Here is a 24,296-nt window from a genome sequence, read left to right as displayed (position 1 = left end):
TCTTAAATTCCTGAATGTCCAAATGGGAAGGAAATTTCACCATGCATACCAAACCCGTATCTGTGTTTCAGGCCAGAGAGGCTTGGCAGTGCATTATGTTCTAGGGAAACTAGATTTATTCAGTCACAGATCACAGCGTGTCGTTCTTAAGTTGTCCAACAGTTCTGGTTTCCTCTAGGTAAGTCTCAGTTTTGGCACTGAGTATTGTATTAGAAAAAACAAAAAGAGAAATCCCAGATTCTTCAGCCTCTTCCCAACTCCCATATAAGAAATGGCCAAGGGATTATTGGAACCGTGAACACACTTGAATGGACACAGTGTGGGCTGTGAGTCCCTGTACTTGTTTAATTTTTACTTAATTCTAGTGTGCCCTAGGATTTGTCATATTCTGTGGGCTGTGGTACAAGAAGTACAAAATGTCCCATTTTCCTTACAGGTCATTGTGTCCTAAGGCAGGGACTGTAGTGGGGAGAGATTTTTCCCTCCATCTAAAGGACCTCACCTTTACCTCTCTGGTTGTCCAATACTAGCTCTGATGTCTGTGAGTTAGAATGAAATAGTTCTCCCTACAACAGGTAAACCATGTATCGTGTGTGCCTTGACTCTAAGCATTTCATAAGTCCTATGGAACATTCACATAAAAATTACAAGGAAATTCATGCCAATGGACTTTGGAAAATCTTGTTGGCACCATCCGCTAGTATCATATGAATTATGTAATATGGAATTGTGGCAATGTAAGTTCATGGAGTCTGATCTTGAAAATGTTACTGATTCCCTGTCTTGTGCTAGACATGATACTTGCCAATCACTTTCCTTGGAAACAGCCTCTGCCTGTTTCTCTTCTGTTTTGGGGCTTTAGCCTTGGTCAAATACTTTTTAAAATGTTCTTTTAACCCTGCTAAAGCAGTGAAAAAGCCCAACTGAGTATTTTTTTGAACAGAAAACAAAACAAAGAACCAAAAACAACAGGGAGGAATGTTTTCTTGATGTTCTGAAGATCTCTTGCTTTTTGTCCTAGGCCTTTTGCATGCTGACCATTGATTGCATCATCTCCTGGCCCATTCTTAATGTATTTTGCAGCAAATCTTTGGTTGAGGATAGGTTGGTAATAGATATATTGCTTGCATTTTTCTTGTAGAGACATTCTAATTTGAACTCATTTTAATTTGTTGTTGACCTTCCAAGATACTGCTCATCTCATTCGGGGTGTAATGGCAGCCATTTCCCTAGGGGAGCTGAGATAGTGGCATCTCTGTTATAAGATCAGAGTCCAGAAAGCAAGTCAAAATTGAGGCGTTCTTGCTGTATACAGGCATCCTCAGCTCTTCAAGAGGAAATGAGAAACTTCTCCTTCAGGAGATATATTGAGGGCATGAAAAAACATTCTCCGCCTTGTTGGTAGAGTAGAATTCTGATCTTAAGAGGAATGGGAGACCTGTCTACTAACAGACATGAGGCTATAAAAAGTGTTATATCATGTGGTTGTTGGTTTTTCATTGGGTTTATGGTAATATGCCACTTTGCTTCCCCTCCTCGCCCCCCCACCTCAATTCCAAAGTGGAACTGTGTTTCTCAAAATGTGGTTTAAAAGTCACCTGCATCAGAATTAAATGGAATTACTTATTAAATTCAGATTTCTGGGCCCATTTCCCCGATTTAATTAGACTGTCTGGTGGTAGCACCTAAGAATCTATGTATACATAGTTGTTTAAATCCCTGATGATTTCTCATGTGCACTGCAGTTAGAAGCATGAACCACAGAGTCTTTGACATTATCTTTAAATCTTGGCTGTAAGGGCAAACTGCTTCTTAGCCCTGTGTTCCTTGAGAACGAGATCATCTTTACCATTCTCACCAGGAGAAGCCAGCTGTAGAACAACACCTGCGGAGAAATTTATAGCTGACATGGCTCACTTTTTAGATTTTAGGTATCATTCCTTTCCCCTGAAAGGAATTAAGTTTTGAGCCCCAACATGCAGTATTCACTTTGAGTAGCTGCTACTCTTTAGATTTTAAAAAAAAAAAAACACTGCTGTTGAATCAATTCCGACTCATAGAAATCCGATAGGACAGAGTAGAACTGCCTTATAGAGTTTCTAAGTCTGTAAATCTTATACAGAAGCAGACTGCCACACCTTCTCCTGCGGAGCAGCTAGTGGGTTCGAACTGCTGACCTTTTGGTTAGCAGCCAAACACTTTAACCACTATGCCACGAGGACTCTTTTAGATAGTACCTCTAGACATTCTAGGAGCAAGATTCCTATACACCCTATCTGTGTGAGACGTAGGAGTTCCCTGGCCAGAAGCATAATCAATGCTGGAGCCCACAGACAGACTCCTGGAGAGGGCCAGATTGCAAACAGTGGACCAAGGAGCTTGGGTGAGGATAGGGTGGGGACAGAATGGGCCTGGGTGCCTTTCCTGGGCAGATTCCTCTACAGACCTGACCGGAATTGGCAGAGGAGGTTCCTGTTAATAGATAGAAAGGGCCTTTGCCAGAGGCCCATCTTTCCTGTAAGGGATGCCCAAGCTGGTACAAACCCCTGCCACTCTGGCTGGTGGGGCTGGCCAAGTTCCTTTTTGCTGAATCTTGTTTCCACGCTCCACTCCTCTTCAGTTCTACAGATGCTGGTTTATTTGCACACTCCATGCTGATCTTGGATTGAAAGCCTCTCATTGTTTTTGAGCTCAATGTTTAGATAACACCACATGCCTGTGGCAGCTAGGGTACCCTGTAAAGGAAATGCCTGGGCTCTAACAGCCCCATCATTCATTCTCTGTATGTGAGGGAGGGAGGGAGGGAGCGAGGGAGGGAGGCCTGTGTTTAGGACCATTATGAGAACCTTTCTCTGCAGGGATTCTGACTTGAGGCCTGTAGGGGCACCAGGCTTCTCCTTGATGTCTGGAGTTCTAGGGAGAGTGTTTCTGAGTCTCTTCTCTTTTTCCTTTCATTTCAATCATAAGAGGATTAAAGGCTATTTTGCCCTGGCCTTGTTTCCACACATAGCTACAGTACCAGAGCATTCTTCCCTCTGGTGAGATTGCTTTGGAAGACCTAGGACTGACAGTGGGTGGTGGTGACGGGGGCTGTTTTATGACCAGGCTGGGTTGGCAGCTCCCTATGCACCGCGGTTTCAGGAGCTGCTCTTCCCATGTTGTTGTTAGTCGGCATCGAGTTGACTCTGACTCACGGCAGCCCCACGTGTGCTGAATAGAACTGCTCCACACCGTTTTCAAGGCTGCGACTTCAGAAGCCTTTTGCCAGGACTTACTTCCAAGGCTCCTCTGGGTAGGTTTGAACCTCCAACCTTTCAGGTAGTAGAAGTCCAATGTTTAGCCATTTGCACCACCCAGGGACTCTCCTCTTTCTATGGGATATCTTTTTCCTGTTCCTTTAATCTTCCCATCACCCTCTTGCCCCCCTAAAACAAAATGTATTATCTTCATTCAATATTAAATCTCTTCTGGTGGCATATAGTTTTCACTTGTTAAAATACTATTAAAACTTCTTTCTTAAAAGTGTTTCAAATAAGCCTGCTAGGCTCTAACTGAGAAATCTTAACGATCTTCCCAGCTCTGATTCCTTAGAATTTATAAACTTCTTTTTCTAGGGCCACTTCCTTTCCATGACAAAAATGTCCGTGTGAGACAGAGCGAGTTAGTAGTTCTGACTTGGCACTCATTTTCTTAGCATCCCAGACACATATGCTTAAGCTCCCTTTCCTACCAGTAAATCAATGCTCTAAAAATTGAACCTGAAGTACAAAAGAGAAGTTGGCTATGACATGGAGAGTGAGATGTCATCCCTCCATCATAAAATAGTACTCAGGTAGTCAAAGATCCCGACCAGAAAGGTCACACATACACACACACACACTTTTTTAAAGTTAGTACTTTATAATTGTTAACGTTCTTGACCATCCTGGTTCACTGTAAAATTGCACATACCACCTGAGTCACCAAAAGAAATTATTTAGAACCATGTAGTGTAATTTTGTTTTTCTTTTGTATTAATGTCATGAAATTACAGAAGAATATTAAGTGAACTGGAGTATACCACTCCTAAGTGAAGCTAGATGAATGGAATTATATGTATTAACTGAAGTATATTTCAAAGCTAAATATAAACTTGCTGGGAATTGTAAAGGGAAATAAGTCATTATGCTTTTTCAATTGTTACACTATTTGCTCTGCATTTAAATTATAAACTGTATGAGTCAAAATTGACCCAGTGGTACCTTTTTGTTGTTGTTGTTGTTTTAATATTTAACCTCTAGCTATGCCATATGGAAAGGAGCCCTGGTGGCACAGTGGTTAAAATACTCAGCTTCTGCCCCAAAGGTTGTCAGATATGGCAGTCTGCTTCCATAAAGATTCACAGCCTTGGAAACCCTATGGGGCAGTTCTGCTCTGTCCTGTAAGGTTGTACAAGTCAGAGTCCACTTGACAGCAGTGGGTTTGGTTTTTTTTTTTTTATGCAATATGGAATATAAAAAAATTCTCTTTGAACAGATTAAAAATTCAGAAATAAATACTTGTTATGCTTAAGTAATAACGTGATTATTATTGAAAAAAAAAACCCAGAATAAAGTATCTGTTGGTTTTATTGATGATTCTTGTATCTCTAATGTAAAGAAGAAATTCTAATTCAAAGAATAAACATATCCCTTAAGTAGCAGTCATGATTAGCCGGGTAGATTGAACATACCTCACTTCCCAGAGTCTTGACAAGTATCTCTTTGTTATATATTTAGCTTGGGTAAGTAAAATAACTAATCAATAGATACATCTCTTCTTTCAAGATACTTTTGTTACCACTTCCCTTTAAATTTACTGGTAATTCACCTTTTAGAGATTACAGAGGGGAACTGTGACAGGCTAAGTAATGTGCTTTAATATAATCAAGGAGCCATGCCTATTCCCATTTGTACCTTTTAGCTCACTGCATAGAAATACCATTCTGCTGAAATTCAGGTGTACACACCTGGCAGAAGGTCCTGGATGCAAGTTGTGTAGAAATGAATACACATGTACAAATGAATACAGTATGTTTTGCAGACCCTTGTTCAGCCTGCCTCATCCCGCTGATCCCTGTGCTTCTTGCCTTCCAGTTCTCTCCTGCGCTATGGTGGCAACCTCTCCCTCCAGAGCGCCATGAGTGTGCGATTCAACAGCAATGGGACCCAGCTCCTGGCCCTGAGGCGCCGCTTGCCTCCTGTGCTCTATGACATCCACTCCCGCCTGCCTGTGTTCCAGTTTGACAATCAGGGCTACTTCAACTCTTGTACCATGAAGAGTTGCTGTTTTGCGGGAGACCGTGACCAGGTAAGTGCCGTCTGCCTACTGCATCCTCACACTCATGCTTTCCTCTCTGTTTTTTTCTGTGCTGAGCTTTAGCATTGTGTCAGGTAGAAACAACTGAGGGGGAAAAGCGAGTGTCTGCGGACGTTCTGGCTTGATAAGTGTGTTTCTTCACCAGAACTGTCATTGGGTACGAAGGAGGCGCACACCAAAAGCCATGCTGGCCGCAGTATGGTTTGAACAACCTACCTCTGCCAAGTTTGTGAACAAATTTTAAGATTCTGAGAATGTACCATTTCAAAAGAAAGAAGGGACTCCATGGAAAATTAGCCTGCCGGAGAGAGAGTTATCTTTTTGTACCAATGAAGTACAATGATGAATGAAACACCCTAAGTACCATCCAAGAGACATGTGTCCCAAATGGCCTCTTGGGATGGCATCTTTTTCTTGGATGAAATGGGCTGAGCAGCTTTGTTTGAGAGGAAGCCAGATGCTGACTCTTTCTTTTTACTGCCAGCATCTCAGCCGGGAATGGAGATCCTACCAAGCTGTGAGTTTCCAGCCTTTTCACTGTCTCACTGGGAACCCAAATACTGATGTTGACTTAAAGCTGGCAGTTTAAGAACATACTTGGCATTCTTGCATCTGTCTGTCTTGACCATAGAAGTTCTGAATTGGGTGTCTGTGAGTGGAACAGTTGGACTGGTCTGAATAATCAAGCTGAATAAAGACAAATATAAAGAAAGATTGGTCAAATAGACAAATACATTTTTTTCTTCTCAAGCATAACAAATCTTATTGCCACTTCAGGTATAGATTGCTAATGGTTGCTTAGTGCACTCTTCTTTGGTGCCACTTCAGATATAGATTGCTAATGGCTACTTAGTGCACTCTTCTTTGGTCCCCTTAAATATGTTTTGCTTTCAGATTTTGATATACAATTCTCACATGCTATTCCCCATGTGAGAGTTATCTTTGGATGAGGGGCATAGAAGAAACAGTTATTTGAGAACCTGCCAAGACTCTGCTCTTTGAAGGCAGAAGCTAGGATTTTTTTCTCCCTAGGCTGGGCGCTAGAAACCCAAACCCACTCCTGTTAGGTCGATTCTCACTCATAGCGACCCTGTAGGACAGAGTAGAACTGCCCCATAGGGTTATCAAGGCTGTGATCTTTAAGGAAGCAGACTGCCACATCTTTCTTTCTCCCCCGTAGCGGCTGAGGGGTTCAAACCGCCAAAGACCTTTTGGCTCATAGCCCAGTGCTTTAACCACCTCAATTCCGTAGTTTAAGGATTAGTATATGTAACAGGAGCACAGTGATGCATGTTGAATTGAGTTGAATGCTAAGGAAACTGAGGCTATGTTTCTCTTTCTGTAAATAAAAAAACCAAACCCTTTGCTGTCAAGTCCATTCCGACTCATAGCAACCCTACAGGACAGAGTACAACTGCCCCCATAGGGCTTCCAAGGAGTGGCTGGTAGATTCGAACTGCTGACCTTTTGGTTAGCAGCCAAACTCTTAACCACTACACCACCAGGGCTTCTTTTTATAAATAGAGAATATATATCCAAATCCAGAATTTATACCCAAGTTGGAGTCTTTTTGGAGTCCTTTTATTAGGGCTTAGTGAGAGCCACACTGGAGACCACTAGGTGGCCTCAGTTATATTAATGATATCTCCTTGAGAACACAGTGCCTGAATGACTTAGTTTTTCCTGCTCTCGTTTTATATGGTGCTGTAGGAAATTAATATCTCGGGTGGGAAGAAGCAATTTCTAGAGATGCTCAGACTCACAATAGGACAGATAATTGTTTGCTGCGCAGAATGGTTAGTTTAGTTTCATTTAACTGCAGAAATGACAACCAAGCCCCCCGTTCCCTCTTTCCTTCCATTTGTTTATTTTCCATCTTCTGTTAACCTCTTATGCATATCATCCTTATTTCATTGGACAATAAAGAACATGTACTAAAAGTAATGGTTTAATAGGATTTTTTGCCAGAAAAAAAGGAAAACCGTGAAAGGTGAAGGAGGTAGGAGAAGGGGAAAGATGAAAGAGATAAGAGAAAATGAATGTTGTGTTTTCTTCAGGCAGAGCCTGTCTGCACAGAGTCCTTAAAAGTCCTGGAGGGACCAAAGCCTCTAGCCAAAATGTAGAGCACCTAGACCATGAATTCTCAACCTTGGCACTACTGAGTTTTTGATCAGATAATTCTTTATTGTCGGGGCTGTCCTGTGCATTGTAGAATGCCTAGCAGCATCCCTGGCCTCTACCCACTAGACGCCAGTAGCCAAATATCTCCATGGTGGCAAAATCACCCCGGTTGAGAACCACTGACCTACACTATAATTACCTAGTTTACTAAGATACGTTGGGAAAGGTATTGCCACAGGCAGAGTCACATAAAGTCTTTCGTGATGGTTCTCGGTATGTAAACCAACAAGATGTAGTTGTTTTTCCCTTCAGGTTATATAATGATAAAAACATTGAATGGCTTTTGATTTTCCCTGTTCAGTTTCGACTAGTATATTATTTGTGGCTTTTGACTCAAGCTGCCAACCTTTCAGTTAGTAGGCGCAAACTGTTTGCTCCACCCAGGAGCTTCTGGGAAGAACTTATGGGAACTAAATCCTCTCTGACTAACTGGACTGCTTTTTGGTTTGAGTAAGTGGTTTTCCTTGAATAAAGGAGGGTACGAGGTAATTGAATCTAACTTTGGATCAGTTACAGAACTAAAGCCTTTAAAAGTCTGTTCATATTCCCTATGTGGATTATCAGAGGTATCTAACACAGGGAATAGAAAGTACAGAGCTGTATGTTTGGCTTTTGTGTTCACTTCTTGGGGACTAAGAAATGTAGCTAATTCATCATTTTCTTGTCTCCAGTGGCTGGCACATAGTGAGAGTGCAATAAATATTTGTTGAAGTGAATCTTAGTACTTTGGTCAGTGTGTGGTGTTTAGTTTTCTGGGCCTACGCCTTCTCTATCTGTAAATCAGGATTGATAAGTACCATTTTTCCCTCTCAGCTTTCAGGGGCCTTTAGAGGATGAGATGAATTAAATAATGGATTTACAGTGAAACTGATCTACTGAGCTCATAGCTTTTTAAGTGTTAAACAGGGGGCTGAACTTAACTGAGAGTGTCTCAGTCCTAGAACAAGTCTCTCAACGGTGATTTATAGGCCCTGACTTTCCACACTCATGGCTCAAGCAGCAGCTGCCACGATTACACTATGATCTGTAGGACTTACTTGTATATTCTTTGACTAGCCCAGACAGGATTGCTTTTGCTGCTTTCAGATTCCAAAGCCCACCCTTCCTTATGTTGGTCTTTATATTCCACAATGTTCCTGTATACTCTGAGAACGCCCAGAGCCTGAGGCTCTGTGCTCTGGAACTCTTCATTTAGTCATAGGTTGGGTAACCATCCTACAGAGGAATCTGAGAAATTTCCATAATAGGAAGGAACATGGAGAAGGAAGGCAGTAAGTGAGTGTATCTATCTGAGACAGTCTTCTGGCTTTTAATGATGATGAGATCAGTCAGTCCACGTAAATGAACCCAGATATTGTGCCAGAGAGTCTGTACTTCTTTTTAGACTATCCTAGTTTCACTAGGTAATTCATTTCTCAAAATGAAACTAACATTTCAAAATCCTGGACCCAGGGACTGAAGTGTAAAATAGCCTACTTTGTGTCTCCCCATGCTTATGGCCACCGTCGTAGATGAATTTTAATTACAGAGTTATTAGAAGTAATTTTGTACAAGTCCGTCCTTTTATAGGTAAGAAAACTGAGGCTCAGAGAAGTTAAGTAAACACGTCAAAACATATACGAAGTTAGTAGCTGAACCAGGACTGAAGTGTGAATTTTGGGGCTTTTTGTAGTGATCTCTTTTCATTATGTAGATGTTCACAACTCCATGCCAACAGGGGCAAGGCAGACAGCAAAAATGAGTAAAGTGGGCTGGGAGTAACAGTAGGGAGTGGTGGACTGTGGCTAACTGGAGAACCCCCATCCCACCTAAATGGGACAGCTTCTACTCGACTTCAGAGCATTGTCACATGGGCTCGTGTTGCTGAGGCTTCTGATTTTTTTTTCAAGGGAAGCCAAAAATAGAGATTTTTATGTAAACCCCTCTAGTTTTTAAATATTGCAACAAATTCACACTTTATTGTATGGACCAAACAAGACTGTGTACCCTTCTATTCTGCCCTAGAGCCACCTGTTTGAAACTCTGCTTCGGTGTAGTGTTTCTTACCATGTCTAGTTCTTGGTCTGTCACTGATTCGTGGGGGAGTGGAGACGGTTCCCTTCTTCCTGCCTCCTACTGAGCCCTTCCTGACTTCATGCCTTTCCCCTGTTTATCTTTTAAAATAAGAAAGTAGATATTTACTGAGCATTACTGTGTGCCAGAGGCTGTGCTAGACATATCCGCATGACGTTGACAGGTGGTTTTTTTTGTTTGTTTTGTTTTTTTACCGTTCTTGAGGTGTTCGTTCAAAGCCCTATGTACAAAACCTGTCTTTCCTACTTTTGGCTGCAAATATATGGTTTGTTTTTATTTCTGGGCAATATTGTAATTACTCAAGTTTGATAACTTCTACCATCAGATCAGGTGACATCAGATTGGCTGGCTGTCAACAGAAACAGCCCCAACTAAAGCCTTGAAGGAAACCCTGGTGGCATAGTGGTTAAGAGCTACGACTGCTAACCAAAAAGGTCAGCAGTTCAATTCACCAGACAGTCCTTGGAAACCCTATTGGGGCAGCTCTACTGTGTCCTGTAGGGTCGCTATGAGTCAGAATTGACTTGATGGCAACAGGTTTGGTTTTGGTTTAAAGCTTTGAATTTTTTTTTTTTTAACCTGCCCACCTTCTGGTCTTGCAATATGGTGAGGAATCTTGCAGTAAAACATTATTGCTTCACCTGGAGCCTGCTTGAACCCGAGAATTCTTGTCCTTGCTTTCATATCACACTTGGATTGTTTTTTTGGTTTTTGTTTTCTTCCTGCCTGACTGGGTACATTATGTCTCCCTAAGCTCAGCACTCTACTCTGCATTCTCAGTAAGACAATCTCTTAACAGGATTAAAAAAGAATGCCAGTTTTCCACCTGCTGGTTTTTCTGGTACACACTCGTAAGACAGTACTCAGCTTTTGTCCCCTTTTCTTTTGCAATTCCTTAAATGGATCTTGCCCTGGATTGTAGAGTCCAGCAGAGCCGCTTAGGCTTCTGGGGAATAAGTCCTTCAGGATTGCAGGTATGCGTGGCCTGGAAATGGGCAGTCTGATTATTTTAAAATCTTCTCTTGCTTTAGTCTCATCTAATGCCTTTTCTTTTTTTTTAATAATGCCTAGCCTAATAGTCCCTATACCTTGCTGAAAGTGGGATGCAGAAGAAAGGAGAAAGTATACTACAGCTTTCTTGAAGGGGCTGAGCGCTAGAGTATCTTAGCACTGGGATCTCTTACACAGACGTTTCTTTTGTACTTTATAGATAACCGAACCTGTTGCCACTGAGTCGATTCCGACTCATAGCAACCCTGTAGGACAGAGTAAAACTGTCCCATAGGACTTCCAAGGCTGTAATTTTTACAGAAGCAGACTGCCACATCTTTCTCTGCAGAGTGGCTCGTGGGTTTGAACTGCCAGCCTTTCGGTTAGCAGCTGAGGGCTTCAGCCATTGCACCTCCAGGGCTCCTTTGATAGATGGCAAGGCCCCACAAATCATGATAATGAAATCAGCCTGTCCTGTCCCCTGGAGAAAAGAGCTAACTTGTTCCCTGTGAATCCAACAAAATGGCCTTGAATACATGGCTTGCCCTCAGACATTACATCACCACTCAACCTTTCTGTGTTGATATTATATGGGTACAGCAGAGGTGCAGGAATTTACCAGTAAGTGTACTCCAGGCCAGTGACGCGTCCTGCAAAGTTATAACATTGTTTGTTTTGGGGTTTGTTTGTTTGTTTGTGTTTTATAACTCCATGTAGCCTGGATTAAGAGTAGCTCCATTGGGGGCCTGGCATGCCAGACCTTCTCCCTCACCTGAAATAAAAACACACTTTTAATAAGGTGAAATCCAACTCTTGGGTTCCTTTGTTTGATTTGCTTTGTGACTTTAATATTTTTTTCTCCTTTTGTCCATTCTTTTGTATCTTTGGTATTTTTAGCCCTTTAACTTTTAAAGCACTTTCACATCCACTGTCTCATTTGAATCTTCCCAGCAACCTTTGGGCTTGGTTGGACAGGTTTCATCCTCTTCAGAAACAGCCCCAGAGTAGTTTGAAGTGGCAGATCTGCTTGATAACAAACCAGGGCTAGACTCGGTTTCTTGCTTATGTTTGTGCCATCTCCCTCTCAGGCATGTTGCCACCTGTGTTACAGCGATCAAGTGGTGAGATGGTCTTCCGCATTCTTCTTATGTGGAAGAGCTGAGTGACAAATATTGCGGCAGAGGATTTCCTTTTTGTTTGTGTTGTTCAGGGAGTGAATGTTTTAGGAGACTTTCAGTTTTCAAAAGAGAAAGTAGCGTGAAAATAACTGGTTAGATCAGCCATGTATAACTTTTCGAATCAAGAATCCATTTAAAAGTCTAAAAACTGTGAACACTTCTGAGAAACATGTACATATCCACATAGTTTTGCATGTAATAGTAACAGATTTATGAAACTTAGGGCTTCAGGTTTGATCAATCCTGGATTAAGATTTTACTCTTAAAGTAGGTCATCTTTTACTCCATTTACTGATACAGTTTTAGAACTTGGAAAGCTGAAAGTGTGTAGTGTGTGCAGGCCTGCTAGATATGGTCTAGTTGACAGTTGTTCAGCTGAAAAGGAACACTTGGTGACCTGAGTTTCTTCTTAAGAACAGGGGGAATTGATATGATCTGGTAACACAGTGTGACAGTTCTTTAATGCATGGTTCCTGGCTAGAAGTCTCGGCTCTACTAGGGAATCTCTGGTAGATACTGATGAGTAGCTATTACTGCTCTACTTGACCCATTCTCCTTAGAGATTTTATTTTCAGTAGCTTTGCCTCTTTTTGTTTTGTTTTCAATGTCCTCAAGCTTTGCAAAATGGAAAGTAATGTTTCTTCCACAGAATGGTTGGAGATCTTTGCTTGAGTGAAGAGTATAAATACTCATACATGGACTCAAGTGAGTGATGCTTTCTCCCCATTTCTCAGTCCCCAGATTCAAAAAAACGGGCTCACAGAAGAGAGCCACTTGCTGAAAGCCAATTGGTTGGTGGTCCTTCCTCTTGCTCAGGTTTCCAAATGAGTTTTGTCAAATGAAGATTCATCTTTAAGTAATGCAAACTACTTTGTTACAAACAACTGTTCATGATTGAGCATGATATGATCAAGAGTGCATTATATGCCAGTTAGCAAACCTTTTTCTCGAAATGGTCTTCAAGAGACTGTATCACAAACTTGTTCACAGTTTTTTGTTTTTGTTTTTCTTCCTCTGACAAAAGGTCAGGGAGAAATAAAGACTGTGTCTGATTTAAATGTTAAATGGCCATCTATCTGCCATACTGAACCAGGCTACAGAGCCATCTGGTTTTTCTATCTTAGTCAATACAGTCAATTAGATAGCCATGTCATTGTTGGAGAATAATTAATGAATTACTATGGAAGGAGCCTTTGGAGAGAACTGTGTAAATTGATCAGTAATCAGTGAGTAGTAACTGATTGATATGTTTCCTTCTTTATCAGCAGATGTTGGGGAATATCAAATGCTGCACAAACACACACATACACACAGAGATGAAGATTGAGATCGAGAGAGATTTTTCCCTGTTAGCAAAGGACCTGTTAAGCAACACAGATTCTGAGGAATCTATTATATTCCAGGTTATTCTTGGAATATGTCCAGTAGATGGCCTGCCCCTTTTGTTTTCTAGAACTTTCTCTTTTTTATTAGCTTGGGTTTTAAAAAAGGTTCTTTTTTTTATTGCTGTTGTTACTTATATCCATATTTCTAAACCCCTAGGAAGCCTTAATGTATAAGTGGTAATGACTTACCTGTATTCCATTTTTTTTCTTGGTTTGTTTAACCATTAAAGTTTAAATAAAGGTGCTAAAAAAATCCACTGCCATGGAGTCAGTTCCAATTCATAATGACCTTTGGGACAGAGTATAACTGCCCCCATAGAGTTTCCAAGGCTGTAAATCTTTATGGAAGCAGACTGTCACATCTTTCTCCCATGAAGCAACCTTTTTGGTTAGCAGCCAAGCGCTTTAACCACTGCATCACAGGGCTCCTAAATAAAGGTGTTAAGGAGGGAGAAATAGTTGCTTTGCTTGAGGATACTAATATAATCTGCCTCTCCGCCCAGGAAGCTTCTAGTAGTAAGCAGTTTTGCTGTGGCATGCCAAGTTTAGACCATTCTTTGAGCCTTCAGCTCACTAAAAATTTTTTTGACTTTGGTGACTATAACAGTGATCTGTGATATTTGAACGCATGGGTTTCTGTGAGTATTCAACTCCCAAAAATCCTTTGCTAATAGAAAAAGACCTTTCTAGAGAAATGTGAAATTTGAAAATATTAACAGGTGAAGAAGGGACAGGTGTTCTAAGATGGAGTGCTGGATATTAGAACAGTTACCAGAGAGCAGGGAGTATTAGTTGAGTGGCTGTTTTGCTATAAAGGCTAATGGGTTGATAAGATGTTTGGGCAAATGAGGCAGTGACAGTACTGATATGTTAATCTTTTTTTCACTGTTGTTATTGGTAGTGGTGGTCACAGTGGTGGTTCCTTCTTGAAATCTATTGAGAGAAGCAGTTGTGACCTCTCCCTATGCAAAAACAAGCTAATATAGCCGAACTTATAGTGGCATTAGATGAAAGTCACCATGTACTAGCTTCGGGTTCACTCTACTTAAAGTGACTAGGTTACATCAAAGTTAGTGAGCAGGATGTCCTCTTGGATTGTGGAATGAGCAGTGAGGGGTGGGTCAAAGTGTGGTCAGCCTTCATTCACCCTTTGTGACTAGTTGGGAAGAACTGTGGAAGATATGCATCCACACAACAACCCATGCTCATTTTTGCATTGGTTTTGCTCATCTTACACAGAAAGCCAAATTAAAGTGTGCCTTCCACTCTCTGATCTGAAGTAGCCTTTGGGGCTACCACCTTCCCCTCAACCAGAACATTTTGGGAAACGAGGCCTCTATGGTCCAGATAACACATATCTAACATATTCTTCCTGCTCCTTTAGAGCCCTGCACTGTTCTCTGTTAGAATACAAGGCGAAAGTTTTTAATTTGTAGCTTACCCCTCACTATTCAGAATAAGATCAAAGAAAAGAACTAAGAGAAGGTAATGAATTCTTCATGTTCATATCCCCACTTGGTCACAAACTTGGTATCACCTTAGTATTTACCTTTCTAAAACTGAACAGCAATCTTTAGGTTTTTTTCATAGCGATGTTTTAAATGTGAGTGTTGGTTGCAAAGTGCTACATCACAAAAGGGAATAAAAAAGTTAAACATGGAAACTTTGGTCAACCATTTTTTTCTATTATGTTTTTATAATTTGTCTATTTATGGAGACCTATCTGCTGCTGCTGGTTACCAAAAGTTAATGGTTCAAAACCCACCAGTGCGTCTGCAGGAGAAAAGACCTGACGATCTGCTTTTGTAAAGATTACAGCCTGGAAAACTCTATGAGACACTTCTACTGTGTCACATAGGGTCACTGTGCATCGGAATTGACTTGACAGCGCACAAGAACATCTGCTGCTAAGCCTTTCTGTTATCTAGGCCAGGAGCCCTTTACTCTGGGTCAGCTTCAGACCCAAAACACTGGCTGTGAAAGTACATATATATATACTGTTTGAAATTAGGTATCAAGATAAAAAGGAAAAGAAAAACAATACCTCCAGTTTCACCACTTATGGTTAAGTTCAATTTTCTGGTTAATTCAAATAATTATTGTATTGCATAAATTTGAATATAATAATTATGCACTTTGCATTTCTTTTGGTAGTAATTGGTATTGCCACTATTTAGTCTTTGTTTTTTTGCTCATTTTTCCTTGCTTCTCAGAGCACATTTTTGTGAGATGGCCGATCAAGACTTGGAATGCCCTCTTGGTACACTTGGGTACTAACCAGTAGCAGGTCCTCAGTTGGAGGCTCTTGCCCTAGTCTGGGAGAAGATGAACCCTTCCAACAGCTTGAGAAGAGAGGAATCTTTCCAGCTATTCCCATAATGTTAAATGTGTCTCTATACTCAGCCCACTTAAAATAATTTTTATTTCCTCATAGCTTTAAAAAAAAGGGAGGAAAGACATTTACGTTTTAAAATAACCCAGAACTCTGTTCTCTCTTCCTGGAATACTCTTCTTCCAGATATCCACATAACTTGCTCCCTCATTTCCTTCAGACTCTGCTCAAAATGTCACTTTATCAGAGAGGCCTTCGTGGCTATCCTATATAAAAAAGAAACTAACCACCCTCACCCCTGCACTCCCTGTATGTCCTAACCTGCTGTTTAATTTCTCTCTATAACACTTATCAACACCAGACTTATTATATGTATAGTTTTTAAACTTTTTTTTTCCTATTCCCACCCACAATTATTTTACTGTCATCACCCAATAGAATGTAAGCTCTGGGAGGACAGGGACAGGGCCTCTTTTGATCAATTCTGTATTCCCTTCCCTGGAACAGTGCCCAGCACATAGTAGACATTGGATAAATATTTGTTTAATGAATCAATGAATGAACTCATTTTTATTTTGGTCTCCTACAGCCAGGAGTATCCCAGGCAGCCAACTTTTAATGCTGGAAGCAGCCCAGCAGACAGCCATGAAATGCTATAAATGAATTCCTCAGGGTAGTTTTGTGATTCCGTTGTGTGGACACTTAAACAGTCTAACTATATAGCAGTAGGTCAAGACCCCCTCCTTGAAAATCATCCCAAGCTATTCCCTTGTAGTGCGTGGAAGAGCAGTTCCAAGAGGAAGAGAGGGTCAGGAGTTGCTCTTGTCCCTGAGAGGAAGCCTGTACATTCTAAGGATTTTCCACACATTTTAGGAGCTGTCGTATTAAATCCATGTGAGAGGGCCTTAACTCTGTGGGAGAGTTTTCTTCCTTCTAAGGCAATCTTCTGAGTCAGCATTCTGTCTGGGAGTCCTTTTTTACCTTTTCATGGCTTTGCTCCGGTGAATAGCTGAACAGATAGGAAAGCACTAATCCTTAACAAAGAAATTGTAAAACTTCTGATAAGCCCAGTCTTGGTTCACCCTTATTTAATATTTATTTCTTATTTGTTTAGTTTGGGACTGTATGAGAGCAAAGGGTAGCAAGAATTCTATATGCAGTTTTATTTCCTCTTATAAATATAGTGCATGAAATGATGAGATAAGATAAATCCCATATCCATTCCATTATATATACCAGTTGCCATCGAGTTCACTGATTCTTGGCAACTCCATGTGTGTCAGAGTAGAACTGTGCTCCATAGGATTTTCAAGCTGATTTTTCAGAATTAGATTGTTGTTGTCATTAAAAAAAAAAAAAAAAAAGGTTTTTTTTTTTTTTTTATGCCATCAATTTGGTTCTGACTCATAGTGACCCTGTGTACAACAGAACAAAATACCGCCCAGTCCTGCACCATTCTTACAGTCATCATTATGCTTGAGCCCATTGTTGCAGCCACTATGTCAGTCCATGTCATTGAGGGTCATCTTCTTTTTCACTGACCCTCTACTTCACCGAGTGTGATATCCTTCTCCAGGACTGGTCTCCCCTGGTAACATGTCCAAAGTATTTGAGACTGAGTCTCATCACCCTTGCTTCTAATGAGTATTCTGGTTGTATTTCTTCCAAGACAGATATGTTCATCTTTTTTCCCCAAGGCTCATTTGGGTAGACTTGAACCTCCAACCTTTTGGTTACCAGCTAAGCACATTAACCATTTGTACCACCCAGAGACTCCATATATTATGTATTTATTTATTGTTAGGAGGTGCTGTTGAGTCAGTTCAAACTCATAGTGACCCTATTCCTATGTACATCAGAAACAAACACTGCTGGGTCCTGTGCCATCCTCACAATCATTGCTATGTTTGAGCCCATCGTTGTAGCCAATGTGTCAATCAAAATATAAATATATATACGTATATATATATATATACGTATATATATATATATATATATACCACCACTCATTTGTCAGTTTTTTGTACTTTGGTGGCTTGTGTGATGCTGGAAACTATGCTGCCGGTATTTCAAATACCAGCAGTGTGACACTGAAGTGTGACACTGAAGCTGTGGTGGACAGGCTTCAGTGGAGCTTCCAGACTAAGACAGACTAGGAAAGAAGGACCTGGCAATCTACTTCTAAAAACATTGTCTAGTGAAAACCTTATAAATAGCAGCAGAACATTGTCTAATATAGTGCCAGAAAATAAGCCACTCAGGCTGGGAGACACCCAGAATACAACTGGGGAAGAGCTGCCTCCCCAAGTAGAGCTGACCTTAATGACATGGATGGAATAAAGTTTTTAGAACCTTCATTGCTGATGTGATTTTCATGTATGTTGTAAATCCTGCCTCTATGATGTTAATGAGACAGGCTTAGCGGTAGTCATGTTAATAAGGCAGGACTCAATCTACAAGATTAGGTTGTGTCTTCGGTCAATCTCTTTTGAGATCTAAAAGAGAGAAACCAGCAGAGAGACAAGGGGAACCTCATACCACCAAGAAACAAGAGCCAGGAGAATAGCATGTCCTTTGGACCTGGGGTCCCTGCACTGAGAAGATCCTCGACTGAGGAAAGTTGATGACAAGGACCTTTCCCCCAGAGCCGACAGAGAAAGAAAGCCTTCCCCTGGTGCCGGCACTCTGAATTCAGACTTCTAGCTTCCTAGATTGTGAGGGAATAAATTTCTCTTTATTAAAGGCACGAACTTGTGGTATTTCTGTTATAGCAGCACTAGATGACTAAGACAGTCGATATCCTAGGCAGTAGTGAGCTGAAATGGACTGGTATTGGCCATTTTGAATCAGACAATCTGTGGTCCGCTATGCCAGGAATGACAAATTGAAGAGGAATGATGTTGCATTCATCATCAAAAAGAGCATTTCAGGATTTATCCTGAAGTGCAACGATGTCAGTGATAGGATAGTATCCATACACCTACAAGGAAAACCAGCTAATAGGACTATTATTCAAATTTACACACTGACCACTAATGCCAAAGATAAGGAAATTGAAGATTTTTACCAACTTCTGCAATCTAATTGATCAAACATGCAATCAAGATGCATTGGTAATTACTGGTGATTGGAATGTGAAAGTTAGAAACAAAGAAGAAGGATCAGTAGTTGTAAAATAAGGCCTTCATGATAGAAATGAAGCTAGAGATCGCATGATAGAATTTTGCAAGACCAATGGCTTATTCATTGCAAATACCGTTTTTCATCAACATAAATGGTAACTATACACATGGACCTCGCCAAATGGAATATACAAGGATCAAATTTACTACATGTGTGGCGGGAGATGATGGAGAAGCACAATAATCATCAGTCAGAACATGGCTGGGGCCAACTGTGAAACAGGCTATCAGTTGCTCATATGCAAGTTAAAGTTGAAGCGGAAGAAAATTGGAACAAGTCCACAAGGGTCTAAGTATGACCTTAAGTATATGCCACCTGAATTTGGAGACCATCTCAAGAATAGATTTGACACATTGAACACTAAAGGGCTGAAGAGCAGACGAGTTGTGGAATGACATTAAGGACATCATACATGAAGAAAGCACGCTTATTGCTGTTGAGTCGATTCTGACTCATAGTGACCCTATAGGACAGGGTGGAACTGCCCCATATGGTTTCAAGGAGCAACTGGTGGATTTGAACTGCCAACTTTTTGGTTAGCAGCTGAGCTCTCAAGCGAAAGGTCATGAAAAAGACGGGAAAGAAAGAAAAGACCAAAATGGGTGACAGAAGATACTCCGAGACTTGCTCTTGAGCATAGAGTAGCTAAAGCAAAAGGAAGAAATGGTGAACTAAAAGCTGAACAGAAGATTTCAAAGGGTAGCTTGAGAAGACAAAGTAGTAAAGTATTATAATGAAATGTATAAAAACTTGGAGTTAGAAAACCAAAAAGAAGAACACACTTGGCATTTCTCAGTCTGGAAGAACTGAAGAAAAAATTCAAGCCTTGAGTCGCAGTATTGAAGGATTCTTTGCGCAAAATACTGAACAACACAGGAAGCATCAAAAGAAGATGGAAGGAATGCACAGTCACTGTGTCAAAAAGGATTGGTCAACATTCAACTATTTCAGGAGGTAGCATATGATCAAGAACTGACAATACCGAAGGAAGAAGTCCAAGCTGTACTGAAGGCATTGGTGAAAAACAAGGCTCCAGGAGTTGACAGAATACCAACTGAGGTGTTTCCATAAACAGATGCAACACTGGAAGCACTCGCTCATCTATGCCAAGAAATTTAGAAGACAGCTACCTGGCCAACCGACTAGAAGAGATCCGTATTTGTAAGTGATCCAGCAGAATGCGGAAATTATCAAACAGTATCATTAATATCATACTCAAGTAAAATTTTGTTGATGATCATTCAAAAGCAGCTGCAGCAGTACATTGACAGGGAACTGCCAGAAATTCAAGCTAGATTCAGAAGAGGACGTGGAACAAGGGATATCATTGCTGATGTCAGATGGGTCTTGGCTAAAAGCAGAAAACACCAGAAAGATGTTTACCTGTGTTTTGTTAACTATACAAAGGCATTCAAGTGTGTGGATCATAACAAATTATGCATAACATTGCGAAGAGTGGGAATTTCAGAACACTTAATTGTGCTCATCAGGAACCTGTACATAGACCAGTATGCAGTCACTGGAATAGAACAAAGGACTTCTGCATGTTTAAAGTCAGGAAAGGTGTTTGTGTCAGAGTTGTATCCTTTCACCATAATCAGTCTGTATGAGCAAATAACTGAGAAGCTGGAATATATGAAGAAGAATGTGGCATCAGGATTGGTGGAAGGCTCATTAACAACCTGTGATATGCAGATGACACAATCTTGCTTGCTGAAAGTGAAGAGGGCTTGAAGCATTTACTGATGAAGGTCAAAGACTACAGCCTTCAGTATGGATTACACTTCAACAAAAATCCTCACAACTGGATCAATAAGCAACATCATGATAAACAGAGAAAACATTGAAATTGTCAAGGATTTCATTTTACTTGGATCCACAATCAATGCCCATGAAAATAGCAGTCAAGAAATCAAATGACATATAGCACTGGACAAATCTGCTGCAAAAGACCTCTTAAAAGTGTTCAAAAGCCAAGATGTCACCTTGAGGACTAAGGTGCTCCTGACCCAAGCCATGGTATTTTCAATCACCTCATGTGCGTATGAAAGGTGGACAATGAATAAGGAAGACCTAAGAAGAATTGATGCATTTGAATTATTGTGTTGACGAAGAATATTGAATGTACCAGGGACTGCCAGAAGAACAAACAAATCTGTGCTGAAAAAGTACAGGCAGTGGCAAAATGGACTCGAAAAGAGAGAGTGGAAGGAGGGAGCGGGCTGTCTCATTGGGGGGAGAGTAATTGGGAGTACGTAGCAAGGTGTGTATAAGTTGTTGTGTGAGAGACTGACTTAATTTGTAAACTTTCTCTTAAAGCACAATAAAAAAAATTATAAATAAATAAATAAAGTACAGCCAGAATGCCTGTTAGAAGCAAGGATGGCAAGACTCTGTCTCACGTACTTTGGACATGTTATCAGGAGGGACCAGTCCCTGCAGAAGGACATCATGCTTGGTAAATTAGGGGGTCAGCATAAAAGAGGAAGATCCTCACACAAGATGGATTGACACAGTGGCTGCAACAGTGGGGCTCATACATAGCAACTATTGTGAGGATGACACAGGACTGGGTAGTGTTGCATTCCGTTGTACATAGGGTTGCTTTGTGAGTCCGAACTGACTAGATGACACCTCACAACCACATAAATATATATACATATGTGTACATATATACATATGTGTGTATGTTGGTTTGTTTTTTTTTTAACTGGTAGACAGTTCTTTTGTGTTCTTGTTCCCCTTCCCCCCGTGTGTCTTAATTGGGGGTTTAAGTTTCAAGTGCAAGTAGTTTGTTTGGAAATACAGGAAACAATAGAAGAGTGGGAAAGTGAGACAGACACAGGAAGGATGCTTTAGTAATCCCAGGACAACTGTGGGCAATTGGAGTTTAATCCTGAGGGGAAACAGTGTAAACACACACCTCAGAGTTATTCCATCTGAGGGACAAGGAAGCTGAAGTAGTCATACACCAACTCCTTTCAGGTGGTTGAGGGCTGCTCCCAGGGAGTGTTCATGCCCCAGAGCAACCTCTGAAGCCTTCCTAGGGTTTGAAGAAAGCCCTCAGGCAGAGATACTGATGTTGACAGGAGGAGATCAGTTAGTGTACAGTGCAATAAGGCCTGAGGTTTATGAACAGGGCATCAAGGAGTGAGCTATGGCATTCTTCTAGTTTCTGTTAAAATGGTAGACCTCTTGAGCACCCTTCCACGTCTTTACCCAAGGCCACCTCAGGTCTCTTATTCCCTTGACTCTTCTGTGGATCGCTTGGTATCCTTATCTCTCATAATGGCACCTAATGATTTCTACTTTGTGGCATGATAGTTGTGTACATACATGTATTATATTTTCTACATGTCTTATTTTTCTACATGATTTAAGCTCCTTGGGAGCCTCAGGTATTACCTTGCACATCTTTATAACCACTAGGGTGCCTGACATAGAAGGCAAGTGCTGAGTTAGTATGTAATGAAGGAATCTTTCCCCCAGCTGTTTTGCCAAGCAGACCGTGAGAGAAAGTCCTTGGCCTCCTGAATTTCAACTTCTGAACTTCAACCAGCATAGTGTCAGAAGCTGTGAGAAGTTACTAGATGAACCCTAAAGTCAGGGCAATGAGGAATCATCTTTTTTTTTTTTTTTTTAAGGAAACTTTTTAATTGAAGTATAACAGGATTAGGACTAAAGACTAGTAAATTAGTAAGTTGATTTTTAAACTATTTAGTATTTTTGTGAGGTATGAAATTTTGGACTGATACTTTTAGAATTGTTCTTAGTGTCATTTTCAAGTAAGAAGTTTTATTTAGAAAACTGTAGATATTTCTTTTTCTAGGAAAATAAACAGATGGAGCCAAAAGGTAGGAAGTAATGCTGATCTAAACATAAAGTAAAAACACTTTTGTTAATCTTTGGGAATAAATGAGCCCTCAGAATTGCTCACTTGTTGCTTCTAGACAATGCATTTATGAGTCCTAATTAGACTAAGGCTTAGTGTCTTATCTTCTTATAATCAAGCAGTTTGAAGCTGCCACGTAAAAGAGGATTGCTTATGCCCCCGGCACTAACTCATGGTTGGGTTGGCAATGGCTTTCTGCTTAAAGATGTTAGCTGGCAGCAGGGAAGTTCAGGATATTTGACCTTGCATAAAATAAAGTGCCTACCATTATGTGTGGAAACACCTAGTTTGGGCTTTCCAAGCAAGAACTATGATCACTTTCATTTATCCTCTTGCTTTGAAGACAAAGTGAGTAGTGAACCCTTCCTTAAGATGGTTCAGAAGATGAGAATGCCTTTTCTGCTTAGGGAAAAATACTGAGGTACGCTTCCCTTCTGCTGTGTGAGTATTTTCCTAGCAAAGGAAGAATTGATTTATCTTTGTGAGGTATCTAGTATTCTATAAGAAGGCATAGCTAGCGTAGCTAATGGCCAGTGTTTCAGTCTCCCCACCCAGAGACACCTTGGAAGACAGGCCTGGTGATCTGCATCCAGAAGGTCACAGCCTTGAAAACCCTAATGTAGCGGTTCTGCTTGCACACGTAGGGTTGCCATGAATTGGAATGGACTCGACGACAACTAACAACAAGAATCCTAATAGAAAGGAAGGGAATAATTATAGCATGCTTCCTGCATGCCACACACAATGGTAGGCACTTTATTGAGAGTCGTTCTGAAATTAAATCCAGTTTGTAATCATATTCCCATTTTACCAATGAAGAAATGGAGGCTTCAAAGTTTAATATGTTCATTAGTCATGTAGCTAGTAAGTGGTGGATATAGAAAATGACAGATTCAAGCCCAGTTCTGTCTGACTATAAAGTTCATGTACTTTCTGCCCTAGAATTGGGATGGCACAGATTGAATGTGATAGTGAGCTGTGGCATGTTTAATTAATTTGGATTCAGTGGCGATGAGGTATCCTTCTGTCAGTGAGCTGAGAGGTCATTCTTTCGATTACAGCTGAAGAAGCTGGGGGATGCATGACTTTTTCATGTTAATGATGGTTATATATTCCCTATGCATGGGATGAAAATCTCCGTGGCTGAGCTTAGAGAAAACTACCCCCCCCCCGCCACCAAAAACAATTCACCATTGGTGTCTTTGTGTCAGTCTGCCTTTGACATGACTTATGAATTAAAACAATCACTATTCCTGTTCAGAATGCCTGCTCTTACTCATTCCCAGAAACATTCTGGCAGAATATTTTATGACCATATATCCCAAGACTATTGCTCCCCATAAAATCCTCTGAGATCTCATGGAACCATTTTTAGCAGCGATAGAAAAACCTACAAATCAGTTCAACCTTCCTCCCCTTGGATTCTAGTTGCTTCTGAACGTTTTCCATCTTACTCTGCTGACAGAAACTGAAAACAGTGGATTCTGGTCCTTTTTATACCTATATACATTGGCCCACTGCCAAGGGACTCAGTAGCGATGCCCTAAAAAGTTCATCACGGGCCCCCTGCCTCCCAATTCCTCTTAGCAGCCAATGAGCCTTTCGATTTGCAAGTATTTTTAAGGGGCTGTTTACATTTTGGTGCCTTATGAATATATGTCCATTTATCTTATTTATCACTTTTTTTCAATCTTTATAGATATATATTTATAAATAAATACAAACATTAAATCCTTTTTTTTTTT

General features: G+C 40.7%; 1 protein-coding gene across 3 annotated transcripts in view; it reads left to right on the top strand.

The window, feature by feature from the left end:
* The window catches only part of DCAF5 (DDB1 and CUL4 associated factor 5), a 104,646-nt gene that overhangs the window by 60,342 nt on the left and 20,008 nt on the right, over positions 1 to 24,296 (top strand). For 2 of the 3 annotated variants that reach the window (XM_064292633.1, XM_064292632.1), the window contains exon 6: positions 5,115 to 5,328. In XM_064292633.1, the coding sequence (XP_064148703.1) occupies positions 5,115 to 5,328 (214 nt within the window). Of the gene's footprint in view, positions 1 to 5,114; positions 5,329 to 5,821; positions 24,292 to 24,296 lie in introns of those variants that run through there. The other variant, XM_064292634.1, reaches the window with a different exon arrangement.

This window comes from Loxodonta africana, chromosome 10 (genome assembly GCF_030014295.1).
Source record: "Loxodonta africana isolate mLoxAfr1 chromosome 10, mLoxAfr1.hap2, whole genome shotgun sequence".
Lineage (NCBI taxonomy): Eukaryota > Metazoa > Chordata > Mammalia > Proboscidea > Elephantidae > Loxodonta > Loxodonta africana.
This window is presented reverse-complemented; position numbering and strand designations above follow the sequence as displayed.